We start from the raw sequence: 21,489 nt of genomic DNA, 5'->3' as shown, positions 1-21,489 counted from the left end.
AGTATATATAAATAATACACTTTCTTCCTTTGTAGCTCTGATGCGCCGTGCCACTGTACACAGTCATCTGCAGAATTACCAGACAGCTATAGAGGATCTGATGAAAGTATTATATGCTGAACCAGAAAATGCCATAGCTAAGGTAAAATTAAATTACTTGCATGTGCCTAAAAAAAGGCTGCATGGAGTTGTAGAATGAGGTGCGTACAGTTTATATTGTTTGATTTGAACATAAGTCCTGAGTACACAAGTGATCTACTATGCCAGTGAACCACTTCTCAAGGCCACATAGGTGCCTATAGCGGAAATTTAGGCACCTAAATGGGATTCACCAAGTCTTGTCTTCACTACTTATTCCTGAGAGCCTGTAGGCACTGAAGTTTTCTCTGTTGAAGTAATTTAGGGTCCTAAAATTCTGCTGAACATGCACTCATAGGGTTACTTTCTTGGCTGATCAAAGTTGTTTGGAAATTTTTCTCAAAAAGATCCATCCTGATAGGTACACTTGAAGTTTGACGCACATCACAAGAAACATTTAAAAAAATGTGTCAAACTTTTATACAGGAATGCTGTAGCAGTACTGTTAACCCAAAAGGAGAAGACTAGGGTTCTGTCCCCTCTTCTACGTAATATATGAATACTCATTTCTCACCTCCAAGCTACAATGAGGGCCCTTTAATACCTGCTGATGAATCTGGACCCTTCTGAGACAAAAATGCATTATTTATGGGATTAGAGAGAGAAGCAGGCAATGACTCAGTAGCCCAGTCTTTCACAAACGTGTAAATGGTCTCTGGAGCACAGATAAGGTTTTAGGATATGTGACTATAACTGACTTTTAGATAAGTTATTTAGAGAAGGATGCACTTTCTTACCACTATGATCTTCTCTTTGTGAATACAGATGAAGTAGAAATGCTAATCAGGATGTGTGTTCTGGTCTCACTACAGGTAAAGTGGAAGCTGCATTTACTTTAATTAATTCCCAATGTTTAGTCTTGTAGATGTTTTCCCTGCATTGGGAAGAAGCAGCCAGACTTTTATGACTAGGATCAAAAATTGCAGCCTGCGTATCTGTTGCAGGGGAATACCCACTTCAGGCTGGGTATCAGAAGAGATGCCAGAAACTCCACTGCCATAGAATGATTTGAGAGGCCTCACTTATCTAACCAAGGCTCATTCTCCATGCAGCAGCTCTGGAGGTACTTCGAGAGTCATGAAATTGCCTCCATTTTGCTTCCTTTTATATCTGACACTGTGCATCCCATTCCACTTTATCCCTTTACATGAGAGTTGCTTTGGCAGAATTAGGCTCTCTGCTGATACTGTAATGAATAAAATCAGCAGAGGGAAAGTATATAGCAAGGGGTACCTTGGGTGTTTTGTAGCATCCAGACAGGATGGTCACCCCTTTTGGACCTAAGAAAGCAGGATGCTTTCTTCCCAAATTCAGGGTCAGGATGGAGACCTTGTACTACTATTATTTCAACTACACAGGAGAAGATTGATTCATGTTGTTTAATCTGTATTTTCTTAAGGGTGATTTGTGGTTTAGAATCCAGTCCTTGCATATGGGCTCTCCATGTCCCTGGGAATCTTCAGTACTAGGCAGTTCTGGTGCTAAACTGCTCTTTGCCTGTCGATTAGGAGCCCATCATGCTGCTAACCTCCCTGTTTTGTTTAGATACAATTCCAAGACCGCGTGCAGTCACCTCATTAGGTGAATTCTGTTTGGCTCTTATTGCTAGCACATTTTGAGCTGCTAGCAGCTTGCATACTGTTACTTCTTTCTGTGGAGTTATTCAATCTTTGTTATTGCTTGCACCAGAACGTGGGAGAGGGGTCCACATCTGTATGTAAAATTCACCACATACAGTGTTCATCTCTGACAGGGCATTCCTGCAGCTAAATTCCTATCCAGAATAGGTCCTGAGTGTCACATCAAGCAAGGAATTGACCTACCCGCTTTCTTTTTTTTTCTTTCTTGTTAAAGACCAGTCTGTTTAGAATTAAGCGCTAAAAGAGCTCTTGGCTTTTTTTCTGTTTGGAAGACCGGACCACTAAATAGCTTGTGAGTCTGCGTTGACAAACTCCACAACGGTATCTGTGGAAAGATTATCAAATAGACTGTGCTGAGACTTCTTACACTACTAGACAGACATAAAGTGCTATCCTTCACCATGGATACATTCTCCCAGAGCTCCAAGTATGTTAGTCAGCTTTAATGAGTAATGCTTCTGTTGCTGAAAGCAGATGTCTGGACTTTGTCCGTATCTTTGCCAGCTGTTATGTCCTGGGTGAGGCATCTAGAGGTGCTACAGTGCTTGGCAGGGCATTTCTTAAGTTGCTTTTTGACTGGAGGATCCCCCAAACCCTCATGAGTTAAATATGAATGTATGGATCGCAGTTGGTATTACACACAGAATGGTTGTTTATGTGTGGACTCAAAGAAAGACAGACAAGTTGCTTATCAGTTAGTGGATTTCATTAAGGTGCATTGTCCGCATGAATTTTTGCTTATTCCTGTCCTTGTTTTCTCTTAATCTTGATGGAATGAGTGCTGAAATGGCACTTCCTTGTACAGCATGTTTAAAAAAAAAACAATAATGAATAAGGTTGGATGTGTCTTACTCTGCTCTGAAAGTGTAAAGGGCAATTGGAGAGTTTTTTTTTTTTTTTAATTAATCCAGAAATGATTACCAAATGAGGGGCTGTTTAATCGTCCCAATTTGTACTTCTTGCAGTAGTAGCAAACCTTTTCATTATTCAACAGGGCACTTCTGCTACACTGCTAAGAAATTGTTATCTCTTTGATTCTAGTTATATCAGTTACATTCCTCCCTCAAATACCCATCAGACACTGAGCTCTCCATAGTATACATTTTGATAAACTTGTTTTAGGCTTTTTCAGAGATTCTGGAAAAAGCCTGATGTCCATGGGTCTTAAACATGTCTTTTCTGGGTAGACCATGTCAGGTGTCACAATAGCACAATCTAGTTTTTCTCTTAATTATTTTATTTAAACTTTTGACCTAAACAGTTCATTTATGAAATGCACACATTTATTTGTGTAATATCTTCTGACTGAGTTTCTAAGAGACAAAAATAGAATGTTAGTCTCAGTTCTGATACTGACTCTTGGAAAAGTCACATTTTTTTTCTATTTGTATATTTGTAACACTTATCTGGTTAATTTATCAGGATGTTATGTGGATTATTTAACAGAATATACTTTCTGGCCGTAAATTGCAGTTTATAAACCTTCAAAAAGGTTTTTGTTATTGTTGTTTGTTTCTGTATTGCAGAAAAATCTGTTAGAGATTGAAAAGAAACTGGAAGATATAAAACCTGTATCTGAGACTAAAAGCAAAGGGAAAAAAATACTGATTCAAGATATAGAGGATTCAGAAGGTGGTGAAGAAAGAGGGGAAGATATAAAAGAGTATGAAAGAAGCAGAGGAGAGAAAAGTAATGTCATATAATTTTCTATTCAGTTTTAACCTGAGAAAGAATCATTGCCTTTGATACTACAAGCTTCATTCACACAATTCATATTTGCCTGTAAAATATATTGCCCATTTGAAGACTAAAATTACATTCTGTACTTAACGATAGATCTTCTCTAAGTGTGAAATCTAGAATCCAGTTGTATTACACATGCCTTTGGAATTGTAAGAAGAGTGCAAGTCAGAGGCAGATGGCAAATGCTCCTAAAAATCACCTACTTCCTTATGTCCTCTATCACTTCACACCTTTCCTTTAATGTGGGTCCAGGCAGTTATTTCTTCTGGTGTTAAAGAACTTGTTGGGCGTCTTAGCTACTTCCGACATACAGCTCTTCTGCCTTTCCACCATCACATTTTCCTTCTGCGTTTTTTCCTTCTTCTCTATGTCTATATGTAGTCTCCATCTTCTATGTATCTGAAAGCAAAAGCAATTGAAATCCTTTTTGGGCAATAGAAACTGAAAAATGCTTACATCCTGGAGAATATAAATACTAATACTGAGGACGCTAAAAAACTGAAAATCATGTGCCTGTGTGAAAAAGCACCTGACGTTGTGATATGTTCATAAGAAGTTATAATCTCAAAATATAAATATGGTTTCCTTTGATCTTAAATATCATATTTTACATAGCCCTTTGAATTCATTAAATTTTGCTGAATTTTGTATGATTTTTTTCTTAATCTAGTAGAACAATTTAAAAAATATAGTAAACAGTTCTGAAATGCAGCAAATATTTATTTGTAAAAAGAAGGGCGCGTTTAAACAATATCCAGGTTAGCTTTAAAATTATTTTCTTTCGACCTGTTACTGCTAAAGATCTCCTTTATTAAAGATGTGCTTCAGGCACATAGAAGAAATCTCATGACAGACAAATCTGCATTTTGCTAGTTTACCGTGGCAAGAGATGTTGCCTGTAATTTTTGTGAATGGTTTATTTATTGAGCTTTAGAGGTCAAGAGACTATTCTTCTTCTGGATGAGACCTCTTTCTCAAGTCAGGATTGTTATCTTTGATTTTTGTGTGTGTTCTGCTATTTTGTGGGCTTTGCGATTGCCGGTTTGGCACTTAACACTTCATATTGAAGCTTCAATGCATTTATTTTTCTTGTGTGTTAAATCGCTCTTCTGGCTTCTAGCTTGGCTTTATATATGTTATTAAATGTACTTGATGGCACGGTAGTTCCTTTGCCACTGTATCCCTGAATAATAACTGTGAATCCTTGAATAATAATGGAACTGTGTCCATTCCTGTTACGGTTAGAAGCATTACTGATGAGGCCTTGTAGGAGGTTGTTTGGCCACCTGGTTATGCATTATACTAGTTATTCTGTATTCCCTAACCCTCTTCCCAGTGTACTTGTTCCTTTGTTATTTTGGGGTTTTAGAACTGTATACTCTATATACTCCCTGAGGAAGGAACTGTCATTTATAATTGATTTGTATAGGGTCTATAGCACAATGAAGCCCAACCTACTGTGGCTTTTAGGCTGTATTGCAAGCTAGCAGTATGCAAAATTAGATTATGTTAAAATAAACAGCATTGAAAATCGGCTCTAGAATTGCACGTGTAATGAATTTCCTGAACCCTCAATTACAGTGTCAGTATAGATGTGGACCAGTAATTCTTTTCATGCCTTATGAGGAAAGACTTCAGTCTTCTCCCTTCCTGTTGCACTCACAGCCCAAATTGTCATTTAATCTTAGCTTTACTGCTCCTAAGCAATGAGAATTATTTGAGAATTCTGTCTGTTATATGTTCTAGCTTACAACAATTGATATCCGCTAAAACAAGAACAAGTAATAAAAAACAGATATTTACTGGCACTGTGTGGCACAAAAACAAAACGTTGTTAAAAATATTAAAAATTCGTCTGTGGAGATTTGGACAGTTCCAGTTGCCTTCAAATATAGCTAGTCCAGAGCTGATAAGGGAATATAAAGCTGTTACCTGGCTTCATAGGTGAATGGATTGTGAACTGAAGTAAGGTATTTTGCTTTTCATTCTGTCACCATTATTTTTGTGCCATGCTTCTGGAGGATAAATACATTGTGTAGCTGGAAAATAATTTTAAATGAAAGATGATGTCATCCATTACAAAAAAATCTTTGTAGTATACCTTTTGGAGTATTTGATTTAGGACAGCCCTTCCATTTTAAGTTGGTTCTTTTTAATATTAACATAAATTAAAATTCTGTCTAGTTTGTATTTGTTGCCATTTCAGTCAAAATGCTATCCATACTTTTCTGTATCTTTCCTTAACTTTTCTTTTCAATTTACAATGTATGTAGGCAATTTCTTTCTTTAAGAAAAGTTTATTAGCATCCCTTCTTTCTAAGGCAAAGTGCAGACTACTGCTTTTATGAACATATTTCCTTGTTGAGACCAGCGCAGAAGTATTGTTTATGTTATAAACACTGAAACTGAAAGATTGTGCGAATTGGATTTGAGAAATATATATGCATATCTCTGTCTATCTGTATATGCACCGTTTTGTGTGTGGTGTTTGCTCAGTCCAGAAGTGTTTAGGGGACGTTGCATAACCTGACAACTAAACAAGATCATTTTGCATATTCTTTGTTTTCAGGGGGACTCCACATTTCATAAACCTTTTCTGTCTATGCCAGGATCGGTTCTGCACGCTTCATCTTCAGGAAATTTTCTTGTGTAATAAGGAAAGACAATTCACATTAACTGTCTGCTTTTCTTGCTTTTGCCTTGTCTCTGGCAGTTGGCATGCCTGCCCAGAGTGTTTCTTTATAGAATTTCGTACAAGAAACTTGCCCAGTGACTGTTTTGTCTGCGACATTTAAAACTTTTTTTCCCCCCTTTTTCTTACTAGAAGGTATATAGAGTTTCTCTGTTTGGGTGAATGTGAAATAAAACTATTCTAGCTTGTATCCCAAGGAAATGATTATTATAGTACTGCTGTCTTTGCTCAGCAGTCCATCTAGCCTTTTATCATCATCCTTCCTACTTAACAGACTTTGAACCTTCTGGCATATTTGGCGTTTTCAAATCTGGTGGATGAAAGTTTCAAATATAAATAGCTTACTTTAAGTTTCATTAAAATAGGTTTTGCGTAGAATATATTTATCCTACCATTATTCCCTCTGTGGAAAAAGCGGGAAAAACTTCCTAAACTTATTAAAAAAACAGATCTTTCCAAAGAGAGAGACTACAGGCAGGAAGGATTCTGTTGGAGCGGTCATTTCTTAGGCACTAGAGAATCTGCCTCTGAAACTCTGAAGTAGTTCTGCTGCGTGTGATGCTAATTATTTTTAATCCTCTTACACTTTTCCATCCTGTCTGGTTTGACTTCAGTAAATGTTGTGCATTTAAAAAATAATTTTTGTAAGTCAGGAGCAACCTGGAGTTCATTGATTTTCCATCAGTTTCAAAATTTTAGTTGGAGTGAATGGGAATCATTGCTGTAATAGATGAGGGAATGAAAAAATACTGTTCAACAGCACAGTAGCTCTCCTTAAGGGAAGATGAAAACACAGCATCGTGATTAATAGTACCAAAACACAAAACTGGTTATTTATAGAGTTGCCTTTGCTTGACTGATAATTTCAAGAGTCGATACTTGAATGTAGTTTTCAGTAGTTGTCAGTTGAAATCTACATTTGAATACTGTGGTGGTAATCTGTTCAGCTAACTAAGGCATTTATTTATGTTAATACCTGACGCATTTATTGTATGCATTTTCCCCTAATTAAATTAATAATAAATAGTAGTGAAAATTATATTATCTAAACTTTATAAACTTTTTTTTCCCCTTTTTCTTACTAGAAGGTATATAGAGTTTCTCTGTTTGGGTGAATGTAAAATAAAACTATTCTAGCTTGTACCCCAAGGAAATGAGGCCTTTTGCATTATGTTTATTTGAAAGCTTTTTGAGAATCATTTATGAGCTCTTATGCCTCCTCCTCTAAGTTATATTTGAGGAGGGTTCTAAAGTGTGTAATGTTACTGTTTTGTTAGTTATGTGCTCTACTTTTAACATGCAAGAATTTTGATTTGCTCTTGGAAAATCAAAGTATCAGTATTTTAATGTTCAGTTTTTAAAGAGTTAAATTTGAAGGTAAATTCTGTACCATTCTGACACTAGAGAACGGGGGCTTAGAAAGCACTCAGCAAGGAGAAATGAGGTCTCACCAGAACACATTCTCAGTAATATTTAGATTGCTAGCAACTAGGAATTGTTCGGTGTTCTTGTGTTTTCTGAGGCAAATAAATCTTTATAAAATGAAGATTCCTTAGGTAGTCTGTGCTCCTTGGAAGTACACCCCTCTTTTTCAATGACAGTAGTTCCTTCTGATGATGCAAGCTCTAACTCTGCTGATTAACTTCCTTGTAGAAACTGGTGTGCCAGTAATAGGAGAGGCAGCTACTGAGAAGGCTGAAATGGGGAATGCACAGAAAAAGTTTCCTACCAAAGGAGGTGGCATTAGGTCAGAAGACAGAGAGACACAGAAGCAGAAGGAATACACTGATGGTGGAGGAAAAAAAGGCACATCAGAGAAAAAAGCACAAAAGCACTTATCCGACCATGAAGGTGAAGTTAATGGCTTTTTAAACCATGATCAAAAGGGTGAAAGCCATGAAGCTGAGAAGATCTCCAGATCGCATGGAACAGGGTCTCTGTCTGCTGATGGTGGCAGTTCTTTGCTTCCTCCTATTGCAGCAAAACTGAAAAGTGAAGGAAATGAGTTATTTAAGAGTGGACAGTTTGGAGAAGCTGTGCTCAAATACTCAGCAGCAATTGAATATGTCATGGGTTTAGGTGAGTGTGATGCCTTGTCCTTAAATCTAGGATTGTTGTTTAGATTACTTAAAGGAACTACAGAAGAACTAACCTAGCATCTCTCTCGATTTTTGGCATGAGCTACAATGCAGTAAATTCTTTGTGATGGACGACAGGGAGCAATGCACGTAATACAAATATAGGAAAATGAGTGAAATGATCTTTTAACTTTCTTGGGGCAGAGATGTTTGCATTTATTTATGTGTTTGAATAGTTGCTTATTCTAGGTGAGATGATAAATAAAAGCTCCTTGCAGTTTTGCATCATCAGCAAAGTGCATCACTGCAGTGCAGCTCAGAGTATATAAGTCTTTAATTCTTGAATGTAATTTTAGTAATGGTCGTTGATTGTAACTGTATGTTCTTTTAGGAGAACAAAATCCAGGTGATATAAGTATCTTATACTCAAACAGAGCAGCGTGTTACCTCAAAGAAGGGAACTGCAGTGACTGTATTCAGGATTGTAACAGGTAAATTGCAACCTCCCATGTAGGGCAACAACATTCCTGATGATGATTAAACATTTTAATTTATATCTTGGCTTATAACAATCTTTAATAAAAGCTGATTTCCTGTCTAAATGACAGGTATCTTTATTTGTCAGTTGTATAAACAATCACATGGAACCTAGGGAAGGAGTAACTTTTAGCTTGTCTTACCGTGTAAAAGCAGTTGTTAATCTTGATGTGTACACAGAAACGCATAGCAGGCTTAAAATTTTTAATAGAAAAGGAGGTTTATTTCAATAATGCTCTATATTTAGTTATATGTAAAACTTTGTAAACCCAAAGGCTTATAACAGTGCTGGAAACTGCTTCTTAGCATGTATATGGTGAGTATGTGTGTGTGCTGTGTTTTTCTTACATACATTCAGCATAATTACAAACTGTGATCACAGCTGTTCAGGAATTGAGCTAAAATCCTTTCTGTTTGTTGTGACTTTTAAAGAAACGGGAGTGAGAGAAGGTCAGACACCTTCAATACTTTCCAAACACTGCCTTCCACTAAAGTACTACAGTATTTCTAGATGTCCTTTGTTATGTTTCCTTAGATAGGGTTAGTGTTACTGGCATTTAAAGGGCAAAATAGGATCCCATGATTGATTAATTAATCAAAATTTTTCGTAGCACAAGGTAGCTATAAAAATACTTAAATATAAAATACATATATAACTTTGTATTAATGAAATGGTTAATTTACTGTATATATTCTGCCTGGTAGCAGAATATATATTTTCCTGAAATGAATTTCCTGAAAATGTCATCTGAAAAAAAATTGACTTGTTGACAATATTTTGTTAAACTTTTGTTAGGTAGTTGCAAGATCATAGAGAGCTGACTGACAGAACAAAATTGCATACTTAGCAGCCATCACATTTTTTTATTCAGGTTGGTTTTAGTATGAAAGACATAATTGAAATCAGTAATCCAAAAATTTGGGGTTTTCTATTCTTACTAATTAGAAGCTCATTTTCTTATTACTTTATGATACTGTCCTTGATGTTGTGCATATTTTCTGGATACACAAGGACCCATGATGCTTAGTGAGCATAACAGGGAGGAATTTAGAGCCTGGGAAGCAGGACTGCAAAACTGCAGACACACACAGATTAGGTAGTGTGAACTAAATATATTGAAGGCAACACAACATAAGTAGGGATATTCTAAGAATGGGTTACTTGATTTTTTCAAAGCCAAAAGTGGTGTTTTACTGCTTATATTCTTGATATAGAAATACATTTTGAACATTTATCTTTTATTATGTCGTAGCTATTTATCGCTTAGAAACGTATCAAAACCCCTGCTGGATTTCTTTTCTTCTAACGACTCTTGCTTGGAGTACCTTTCTTGCTATAGAGAGTGAAATAGGGCTCCTATATAGTAACCTTATTTTCTCTTATTTAGTGCTGTGATGTGGCATGCTCTGTGGCTGTATAATGTTTGAGTGCTTCCCTAGAAATGTGATTTTTCCATTCCCACTGATTTTATTATTCAGTCCTTGTGTTCTTCTGCTGCATTTAGCTGTGGTTGGGTTTTTGCTTCATTCTGGATGTTCTGTTATGTTAATTCTCTTCCGAGTTACAGAACGTCAAGTATTTTTGCTTGAGGGGAGGTGATTATCCCCCTGTACTCAGCACTCATTAGACAACATCCACAGTACTGTGTCAGTTTTCAGCCACCAGTACAAAAACGATACTGATTGACTGGAGCAAGTTCAGCGGAGTGTTGGCTGAGATGGTTGGGGCTAGAGCACTTGTCTCGTGAGGAGAGGCTGAGAGATCTAGGCTGTTTGGCCTAGAAGAGAGATGGCTTTGGAGGGACCTAACTGCAGCCTGTCAGGACCTATGAGGAGGTTATCGTGCATCTCCTTACTGGGAGGACAAGAGACCACAGACATAGGGGTTCTGACTGTGTATTAGGAAAAACCTTTTTCCCATAAGGACAGTCATGCTTTGCAACAGGTTGTGCAGAGAGGTTGCACAGTCTCCTTCCTCAGAGGTTTTCAAGACCCGACTGGATAAAGCCCTGAGCACCTGGTCAGACCTCAGAGCTGACTGACCCTGCTTTGAGCAAGAAGGGGTTGGACTAGAGACTCCCAACCTCAATTACTCATGGTTCTATGAAATCTAGTCCCCTAGGCTCATCTCAGTTTCAGTATTGATCTTTTTGTCCCATTAGCAAGAATTATTGATTAATAAAAGGTAGTCTTTAATAAATAATGCCTTTGTAGGCTGTTGCTTCATATTACTGGAGAAGCCTGTGGTATTTGGAAGAAGTTCTGATTACACTGTGTCAGGGATTGAGCTTGCTGTTGACGAGACACACAATCGAAAGAGGAAACAACTGAAGCCAAAAGACAGGCAAAAATCTAAAAGCCAAAAATAGGCAGGGGTATATTAATGTTTTTTGTAAAAAATGCATTTTTGTATGTGCATACAAAACTTGCACAAGTGTATGCACATACTTGCACAACTGTGCAAGTATGTGCATACATACTTCTACATGAGGAAGAAGAACCAAAAATCGTGTATGCAAAAAGCAGCATGTACTTGAGGTCCCTATAGATCAAAGCATGACTTAAGAAAAATAGCTTTTCCCTTTAAACAGCTATCATTGCTTCAGTCTTTTCTTGAAGAAAACAGTTTTCCAGATGAAGAGTATGAATTTGAGTAGAGAAGGTTGTAATAAATGCACTAACACTTTCATAACCGCATCTCATTTGGAGCACTGAGCAAGTAATAAACCACTCAATCCCTGTTCTCCTGGGTTCTGTTACTATAAGGCCATCTGAAATCACAGATGTTATATATAGTTATATATATAATAAAAATTCAGTATTGTTAGTATTATTATTGTATCTTTTTCAATGCTGCCTTTTTCCTTTTATTTTCTACAGAGCTCTCGAACTTCAGCCATTTTCTCTTAAGCCTCTTCTACGACGAGCAATGGCATATGAGTCTATGGAGCGGTACAGGCAGGCATATATCGATTATAAAACAGTTCTACAAATAGACAGCAGCATCCACGCAGCAAGTGATAGTGTTAATAGGTAACTGCACTTTATAAATTTTCTGCTCATATGGGGCTCTGAACAGAAAAGTAGAATTCAATTTTGTTTGTTTTGTTTCTTCCCTCCTTTGTATGTCCCTCGAGAGGCAGGGTCATCACAACTAGAGGACCTAGTAGCTTTTATTTAGTAGCTTTCCTGTAGCTTCACAGCTTTCCATGCTGAAAGTATTCCCTGAAGTCACAAAATTGGACCATAATAAGGAATATTTTTCCTTTACTGTTGAGGAACTGTTTGAAAAAAAGTGGCCTGACTATCTTAATTGTTTAACAGCCGTGAAGTACAACTTTTTCCTGTAACCTCCTTTACTGCTGTATTGTTTTTTTCTTTTCCATGCATGTCTTTTTCTTGGCTTTCTTTGGTTTTAGCATGTGTGCAATAGCAGAATGGAGCTTGTAGTTTTCTGGTTCGTTGGATGGCAGTAGTTTTGTAATCAGCATATAGATCATTATGTTTGTAAGTTTTCTGCATTTCCACCTGCAAAGAGATCTTAACTAGGATGTGTTCCCTATTGCTAACACCTGGGAAATATTCCCAAGGTGTAATATCATTACAATCTTCTCTATCCCTAAGTGTCCACTGCTGGAAACCCTGAGGTGAGAAATGGTCTATATGGGTCCCCTTCCTAATGCAGTCTAGCCACTCTTCTTTTTTTGTGACTAAAATTACCTGAATGCCATTAGTCCTGCACCAGCATCTCCATTTGTTGTCCCTGTACGTTAGAATTAAGGGATCGTACACATCACATATAGTAGTGATTGCATATAAAATTTAAATGTTTGGTGTGTAATGACTTTTTAAAAGTCTATCCCTTACTGTTGTTTCAGCTTTCTGCAATTTCCTTAATACTATTCCCATAATGTCATCCACATGCCAGTTTTATAAAAAGCTTTTGCCTTTTAGGGCTCAATATTTTTACCTTGTAAATAAGAGCAAGCTGAGCAGAACATATTTCTGTCCCTTTTCAGTATTCACCTTATACTTGTGCAGTTCTCCAACTAACCTCAGTTAGAAATAACTGTGTTACATGATAGAACAAAATAGGAGGTGAACATTTCACTGGATCTTCGATAATGTTTCCTCTTAATTTTATACAAATGACTATATGCATGTATTGGACTAAAAAAAAAAAAAAATCGTCCTGACTTGAATACATTATTTTGGGTGATATGGGCAGAAATTTCTCTTACTCTCTAGTGTTGTACCAAATGTTACTTTTGAAGGCTGCAGTGGTCATCCATTTAACAGTGTTTTAGACTCAAGACATCTTACAGAAGACTAAGATTCACTTTAGGGTGTGACAGTGTTAAATGGATAATCACTGCAGCCTTCTGAATGTGGTTGTGCTTTACTTAGTGTAACCTTTTTGTAAGATTAAAGTCGTATTTATTTATATGTGTGTGTGTGTGTGTGTGTATACATATATGTATACATACACACACACCGTGTTTGTTACGGGAGTTACTTGGAATTATAATTATATGCATCATTGCAAGGTTTTTAGGTCAGTTTGTTTTTAAAATTTCATTTTTTAAAGGCTTTTTTTACTGGGGTTTCAACTTGTTTTCTTTCCTAACTTATATTTCATGCAATCTAAAGTAATATTTTAACATCCATACCTTTTTTCTTTCATTTCTGTTTTCTTTTCGTACTAGCATAGTCAATGTGGCAATTTAGGATATGGGTCAAGCGTGAATCCTTCAACACACTGCAGTTGTGAAAACACTGAAGCTTGATAGAATGGTTGGCTACAAAGCTTAGTGGTGTAGAAAGCAAAATGAAATCAAATATTATTTTTAACTTCCCTTTTAATACTTCCAACACTAACTCTTGCTGCCAAGTGAGGTGCCTCAATTTCTGTGATTATATTAATAAATTATGTATAAGATATATATCATATATACTATAACATATTATAATACAATAATATACTATTTGTTATATAGTATGTATTGTATATAATACAAATTGCATATAACGTTAAGCATGTAAAATTGTATGATATTTATATTTTCATTAACATAAAGTAAGGACTTAAGTGCATGAATGGCAGGATTTTCCCTTTCTTTTCTTTCCATTTTTTTTATTTTAAACAAAGCGTTTATGATAGCAGAACAAACGTTAGTCTTTGAGCAGGAACCCACATTCATGCAGCTTTTAACAATGGAACCTAGTATGTCTTATTTGACAGAAGGGCATGCATGCTGACATAATTCCTTATATTTCCTTGAGAAGGCCATCGTATCTTTAAATTCTAGTTACTTGGCCAGAGTTTGCCAAAAGAGATCATGACACTCTAAGAAGACTTTATTTTTGATCACGCAACAAGTATTTTTCTGAAGTCCTGTATCTGCATCGATGATAGAGCACTTGGGTTGATGAGATAACTGCTTCTCTGGTGTCTGTGTGAATTATTAAACTTTTTTGATCTTCTTGCCTTATTTTATCCACTGCTATTTTTTTCATATTTCTCCTGACAGTGACTTGTAACATGCTTAGTGATGAGCTTACTTCCTTTTTTTTTCCTTAACTTTCTTCCTTTTCTCCTCTCTAGGCCTTCCTTATGTTTTTAGCTTCACTGCTCATTGCTCTTTCCTCCCTGGCAACCCATCACCTTATTTCAGCTGCTCCTTCCTTCTTCTCCTCTGCTGGTAATTCATTTTTGCTTGCAAATTCTTAGTTTCTAGAGCATAGACTTCCTGCATGATTGAACTTTTAATATAATTCATTTTTTAATTCGAACTGAAATTGTTGACCAAAATACTAATTTTCATTGTGAAAATAATGCATCTTTGAAAAACGTATTCTAACAAAACATGAGGGCTATTCTGAGTGTACTGCCTTTTAACTTAACGGGACAACCCGAAAATGTATTTTAAAAATACCTACGTGAGGAATAATAGGTCTTAGCAACCTGTTCTTATTGGAGGATTTGTCTGTATGTTTTTAAGTTCCTGAGGGAAACTGGATTGTGATGCTGTAGGAAGCTGACAGAAAAAGTCCTCGTCCTGTTTTTATCTGAGGGTGGCTTTGATGACTCTTATTAACGCTTGTCTACAAATACTCACCTTCCCAAAAATCTTAGTATCAGAGGGCAGGTTAAGTGCAGTATTCCTAATAATTCTCATATAAAAGCAGAGTAAAAGCCTTCACCTGATCATTTTAAATCCAAAAGGAAATAAGTAAGGGTGTAAGTACATATTTTTATGAAAAGTCAACAAAACAAAATTAAAGTTATTGGAGAGCTTGCTGTGTTGGTTAGAAGATGTTGAATTGCATCTTTTATTGGTTTTCTGAGATGATTGACAGATATGTTGGAAGGTGTGTTGTTGTATGGAAGGTAGATCGACAGATATGTTTCTTTGAATAGTGTGGGCCAGATCACAGGAAAATGCCTTCAAGCATGCTTTTATCTAGTGATGTTTTACTAGCTCTGTGAATATGAATTGATTTCTAATTTTATGGTTTTTAATCTTCTCTTGAGTGATTGTTCTACTCTACTGATGGGCAATGTGTTTATGCACTTCCATTTATTAAATTGAATTTTCATTCTCATTGTCTCAACTCCTTTAATATCAGTTAATACATTGCATTAGACGACTTGGGAGCTCTTATTACAAAGCCCCATCTGAGTATTGTACTGTACAAACTATGTCCCTGTGATAAATTCCAAAACTGCAAGGGGATAGTTGGATCGAGTTAAGGTGATAGTGGTGGAGAATGACTGTATTTGCCCTGGATTTTTCATGAGATATCTATACTTTTTTAAATTAACCATGGCATTCAGGAAGGCATTTTTGCCAAAGACTGTTCTAAGAAGAGCTTGTTATATTACAAGAAATCAGTCGATCATCAAAGCCTGGATGATTCTTTTGTTGGTTTTGATGAATTGGGCCAGGCTTTTTGTGCAACCTTGAGTGCCTTTTGTGATAAATAGAGAAGAGCTGGATAGGAAGGAAACAAGACTCTGGTTTATGCTAGAGTTATTCCGTTACTTTCTGTGAGAAATACCTAAACAGGATTAATTGACTTTTCTTTTTTACATGAAGTGTACAGTTTTGTTTCCTAATAACATAAACTCAGTAAATCTTAGGGCTGTTTCATTTTTGATGGACTGCCCCCTTTTTCTTAACAATTAAATTCAGATTGTCATTTCAAAAAAAAAAAAGTTTTAGTAAAATCAGAGTAAAACAGAACTCGCACAGGCTTCTTTGGTGGTGACTTTTGTAATATTGCTTATTAATGATCCAGGTAGAGGAGAGCCCTGGAAGGGAGGGCATGTACAGCCGATATGCAGAAAAACGTTATTTAGAGAAGAAATTAAGCAACTAGGTAGTACCATGAAATGAGATATTCTGAGTACAAAGAACTTATTTAAAATTCTAGGATAGAGGAAAAGGTATGTTTCACACAGCTCATATAATAATTTATTATACAGCTCCGCAAAGAGTCTTTTTAATGTGTATCATTCTTTAAAACATTTTGGTAACTTCTATTTTACAATGAAGTATATTAAAACAGTTGCAACTTCTTGTATCGGTTGTTCTGTCAGACATGAAGTAGATAATGAGAAAATAATTTGATCCTGATTACTCTTACTCTGTAGCCATAGTATAGAGGAGGGTTTTTTGTAGACCTTATTCAAATATTTGAATAAAGCAAAACCAAGGAAGAAAATTTAGTCTGAATTATTTCCTCTCATTTTATCTTGTTCTTTACATCACACGTGCATTAAATGGAACTGCACTTAAAATGCAGATTTCAGGTTTATTAGATAACATATGAACATAACCTATTTTACGACTCAATTCAAAGTTTTCCTTTGTTAAAGTAGATTGCAAATTTATCACCAGTTGAGCTTGGCACTTAAGCTGTTTTTGAGATTGGAAGACTTTTCTGTCACTCATTCTCCTTATTGATTAATATTTGCGTTTTTTAAAAACACGCTACAAGAAAAGTAACTGAACAGTTTGTATAGTTTTACTCATTATATTCATTTAGGTCTTGCTCCGAAACATGTCACAGCAGTGAGAAACTTCCACGTTAATGGATTTTGGATTTAACCTCTCTTGTGTGGAAATAGTTGACCTGTAATGTATGGGTATAAGAAAGGCTCTGAGCAGTTTTAAATATGTTTTTTTTTTCTCATTATTTATATGGAGATGACAAATGATTGATGAAAGAATTTCCGACTGTGCTCTAAAATGCAATTTAATGCATACTTTTTAACCTGCAATGGTTATCTAAAAAATAGCTGTATGTAAGAAGTACCACGTGACATTGGCAGCTTCAGGTACCACACTTAATGTCTGAAAATATTGTTTCTACTGTTGTTACAAACAGCTCCTATGAATGTCCGAGAAGAGTAAAAAAATACTTTTTTTGCCCCTTTTCTTTATAGCATGTATTAGGTAGCATTTAGAGCTCTGTTGCAAAATCAGTCATCAGCTTAAATACTTTACAGATCATGCTTGTCTTATAAAATCCTAGCATAAATATTCTAATTTAAAAATAGAAAAAATCAGAATCTTAGGTAAATGAAATACTGTTGGCTGCTGTAACTATTTTTTAAATTAGTCTTAAGGGTAATTATTCAGTCATTTTTGGAAAGAAAAAGGCCATTGCATTATTTAATTTAGCTCTAAGTCATTAAAGAATTAAATATATGAGAAGTCATGTTGATGGGGCTTTTCTCTTTCAGAATAACAAAAACTTTAATAGATCAGGATGGTCCTAGTTGGAGGGAGAAGCTGCCACCGATTCCAGTTGTCCCTGTTTCTGCTCAGCTACACAGGTGGGATGCAGGCAACTTTACTTCAGAGACTAAGCCGAGAAGCACTGCAGATGCCAACAGAGAAGAACAATTGCAGATGACTAGTATGTATAGCTTGTGCAAACATATAGATGCAAGAAAAGAATTTTTAATTGAAAAATAGAATATGATTTTTGTTAATGTTGTCAAGAAATTGCTTTAGATAATATTTGTCACAAATCTTTGTGAAAAGCCAAGGTAGATGATGGTCGTTTACGTGGTTTTAACAGGCTTCACGGAGCCAAAATTAGCTTTATTTTTTTAAGCCAAATGACGTAGATAATAGCATGTAATTTCTGCAGTTATGTAATATTAGCAGAAATACTCACCAGCAGTATGTTGAATCCTATCACAAATATCAGTGGTTTCACTCTGACCTCATACGATAATGTTAACAGTTTAAAAAAAAAAAGTCAGTAAAATCAGCTGCATAATCACAGAATCACAGAATCGTTTAGGTTGGAAGGGACCTCTGGAGATCATCTAGTCCAACCTCCCTGCTCAAGCAGGGTCACCTAGAGCACGTTGCCCAGGATCACATCCGGACGGGTTTTGAATATCTCCAGCGAAGGAGACTCCACTACCTCTCTGGGCAACCTGTTCCAATGCTCTGTCACCCTCCCAGTGAAGAAGTTTTTTCTCAGGTTTAGGTGGAACTTCCTGTGGTTCAGTTTGTGCCCGTTGCCTCTTGTCCTGTCACTGGGCACCACGGAGAAGAGGCTGGCCTCATCCTCTTGACACTCCCCCTTCAGATACTTGTAGACGTTGATGAGATCGCCTCTCAGTCTTCTCTTCTCCAGGCTGAACAGGCCCAGCTCTCGCAGTCTTTCTTCATAGGAGAGGTGCTCCAGCCCTCTAATCATCTTTGTAGCCGTGGGCCATAATCTGTAGCCATCATTTAATTGTTCATGAGAGTATTACTCAGTCCTTGAGAAGAGCAAGTGTAGACTTCAAGATGGCTGGTATTCAATGAAATGGGCTACAGAAGAACATTTCTGATGTTTTTTGTTATGCATTCTAACTCTGGCAGCAGATAGTCGGTAGTTGCTTTTTAACTATGTTAAATCAGGAGCTGTTTACATGTAAGTGCTGGATGCTTTACTCCTTTGGGACATTCTTCTTCCTGGATTTTTCTGTGCATTGGGGTTTCTGTTTTTCAGTAATTCAGATGAGGGAGCCCTTCTAACTCCATTTTTGTTAGCATTAAGCATTTTTCCTGTAAAGGCCTTAACTCTTGTTATAGTTTACTGCCTGTCTTTACTGTTAATTGGCTCACTTTTAAGTTGATTTTAATAGAAAGAAAATTGGGCAGAAGATAAGCTCCTCCTGTTTAACACGAGGGAGGCAGCAATGCATAACTGGGTTATTGGCCAAATATATAGCAGTCATAGGATTATCTATCTATAATCCATCACTGCAGCAATCTGCATTCTTGCACACTACAGATTTAATGGTTTTAATGCTGTCTGAAAGATCATCTTTAAATTCATCTGTACCTTATGTAAAACAACAGACAGCTTACAAATACGTGCCTTCATGTGAGATTTGAACATGTCTCTCAGGAGGAAGATGTGGCTCTAGAAGCTTACGATAGTGTGGTTTATATAAGATCTGAATGATGGTGCATATTGAAATACAGCAATGCTACAGGAAACTATTTTTCATTTAAGGCACCTGAGGGGGGTGTAGGTGTCTAATTTAAGCTCAATTGACAAAAATTTTACCCTGCTTTTTAAAATGGCCAGGGACTTAAGTATTTTCATTAAAGTTGTTGTAAGTACATATCTTTAGTAATTTATCACTCTTAAGGACTGGACAATAAATGGGTTTACTATTTATGTTTGGAATAGAGTAGAAAGTTGATATTTTCCATTAATGGGTTGCTATTAAACATAAATGCTTAGCTTGAACACTACTTTTTGTTGTAGTGTTTGTAGTCCTAGCTTTTTCCATGAACGAGGGATATAACTTGTTATTTATTTCAGTGTATAACCAAACTGTTTAATCTAAACCTTTTAAGTAGTGAAGATTAAACTTGCATCTGTATAACCTTTTAGTAACTTTACCAAGAGACAGAGCTTGAAGATCACGGTAGGGAAGAGTACAAAGGTAGACGGTTCCCTCAGAACAGTAGTGATGACATCTCACCTTGTTTTGAAACTTAATGAGATTAGCCATTGTTTTTTGCATCAAGTGTGTTCTGTAATATTTTGAAACAAAACACTTATGTCTCAACTATTTCAAATGGATTGAGCTTAGTTTAGGTTTTATTTTTATAAATATTACGTGGAAACTGTGTAACCGTTTCCTTCACCGAAGGTTGACTCTTAAGTATATAGTTGCCTTTCAGGGACTGTACTAAATCGGTGAGACCCACAGTCAGTAATAGCTGGCACTGGAAGCATGCCAGCAGTAACGCTTGGTCATTATTGAAACCTTATGGCTGGCTGACACTCTTCTGCAACTATTGTGTGTATTGGTTTTTGTGTCTGAGGACTTGAGTTTAAATTCAGTTATGTTTCCTGTATAAGTCTGCTCTGGTTTCAAATTGTTACTTTTTTCCTAAACCAGTTTTCTGGCATAGAAGAGTGCCACCTTTTTACAAAAGAGCTCACTGAGGTTAATGATCAGTTAAAATGATCTTTTTACCTACGATCTTTAAAACCTGACGCTTCACAGAGGTGTCATACTCTTTCTTTAGAAAAGTATAAGAAGTCAGTTTTTCCATTATGATTTACTTAGAGCTGTGTTACTAATTATTCTTTACTTACAACAGAGACATGAAACTGCATTCAGGATTGGTTTTCCATTGCAAACGTAGTTAAAAATTGTAATCTAACTTGGAACCAGATGCAACGAGTGATGTGGAGTTTAGAAGGAAAGACAATTGTGGAAAAACACAGTATTAATCAGAAAGTATATATTTATAGTTAGCTATTTTCAGATCACTCAAAGCATCCTTTTTCATAAACGATATTAACAGAATATTATCACTGTTATCACTCACCCCTGTTGATGATTTGCTTGCATTGTCCGTTCAGCATAGTAATTGTGATGGATGATTTGCTTGCAGAAAGAATATTAGATTAAATTATAGCCTTCCTAGTGTGATGGTGATAGTCTAGAAGACCTTCAGTCTTATTGATAGATCTGCACCATTGTCAATAAAATCGGTATCTCGGCAGAGATATGTTGTCCCTCTGTACCGCACAAAAACTCTTCTGTGAATAAGAAGAGCTGGAAGTGTCGACCTGCCTATTGCATTCCCAGTATTTCAGCAAAATAGTTACCCTCGTGCATCAGAAAGTATGTGTCATGCCAAATGCATATATGGTAGTTTATTCCTTCTGTAGAGCAGTAGCAAGGTCTGAAACAGAAATTGTAATGCCCAGACTGATAAAAGATATGCCAGATACTGGGCACTTGTTCTTAGTCTGGATAGATTATTGAGATACCCTTAATGAACTGACCTTCTTAAATAATGTTGTAATTTTTTTTGTAACACAGGTGAAAAAGATGAGGAGAAGTTCAAGACATTAAAAAATGAAGGGAATGATTTTGTAAAGAAAGGTAAATACGAAGAGGCTGTAAATAAATACAGTGAGTGCATGAAGTTAAATACCAAGGAGTGTTCTGTCTACACTAACAGGTAAAGACCTGAAATCCAACCCCATTTTGTGGGATAACAGTACTTGTTATATTTTCTAACTGCAAGTAGAAATTTTTTATCACTTTAGTCACTATTATACAAAGATTATTTTTTCCGTTTGATCAGTGTTTCCAACAGCATAATTGATT

At 36.2% G+C, this 21,489-nt stretch overlaps 1 protein-coding gene across 1 annotated transcript in view; it reads left to right on the top strand.

The window, feature by feature from the left end:
- Positions 1–21,489, top strand: part of SPAG1 (sperm associated antigen 1) — a 49,015-nt gene that overhangs the window by 18,315 nt on the left and 9,211 nt on the right. Inside the window, exons 9-15 of the mRNA XM_068932926.1 lie at positions 36–142; positions 3,305–3,467; positions 7,867–8,292; positions 8,683–8,782; positions 11,709–11,861; positions 17,581–17,756; positions 21,199–21,340. Coding sequence (XP_068789027.1) covers positions 36–142; positions 3,305–3,467; positions 7,867–8,292; positions 8,683–8,782; positions 11,709–11,861; positions 17,581–17,756; positions 21,199–21,340 — 1,267 coding nt within the window. The remainder of the gene's footprint in view (positions 1–35; positions 143–3,304; positions 3,468–7,866; positions 8,293–8,682; positions 8,783–11,708; positions 11,862–17,580; positions 17,757–21,198; positions 21,341–21,489) is intronic.

This window comes from Struthio camelus, chromosome 2, assembly GCF_040807025.1.
Source record: "Struthio camelus isolate bStrCam1 chromosome 2, bStrCam1.hap1, whole genome shotgun sequence".
In the NCBI taxonomy this organism is placed as follows: Eukaryota; Metazoa; Chordata; class Aves; order Struthioniformes; family Struthionidae; genus Struthio; species Struthio camelus.
Note: the sequence above shows the minus strand (reverse complement) of the source record. Positions and strands in the feature narration are given on the sequence as shown.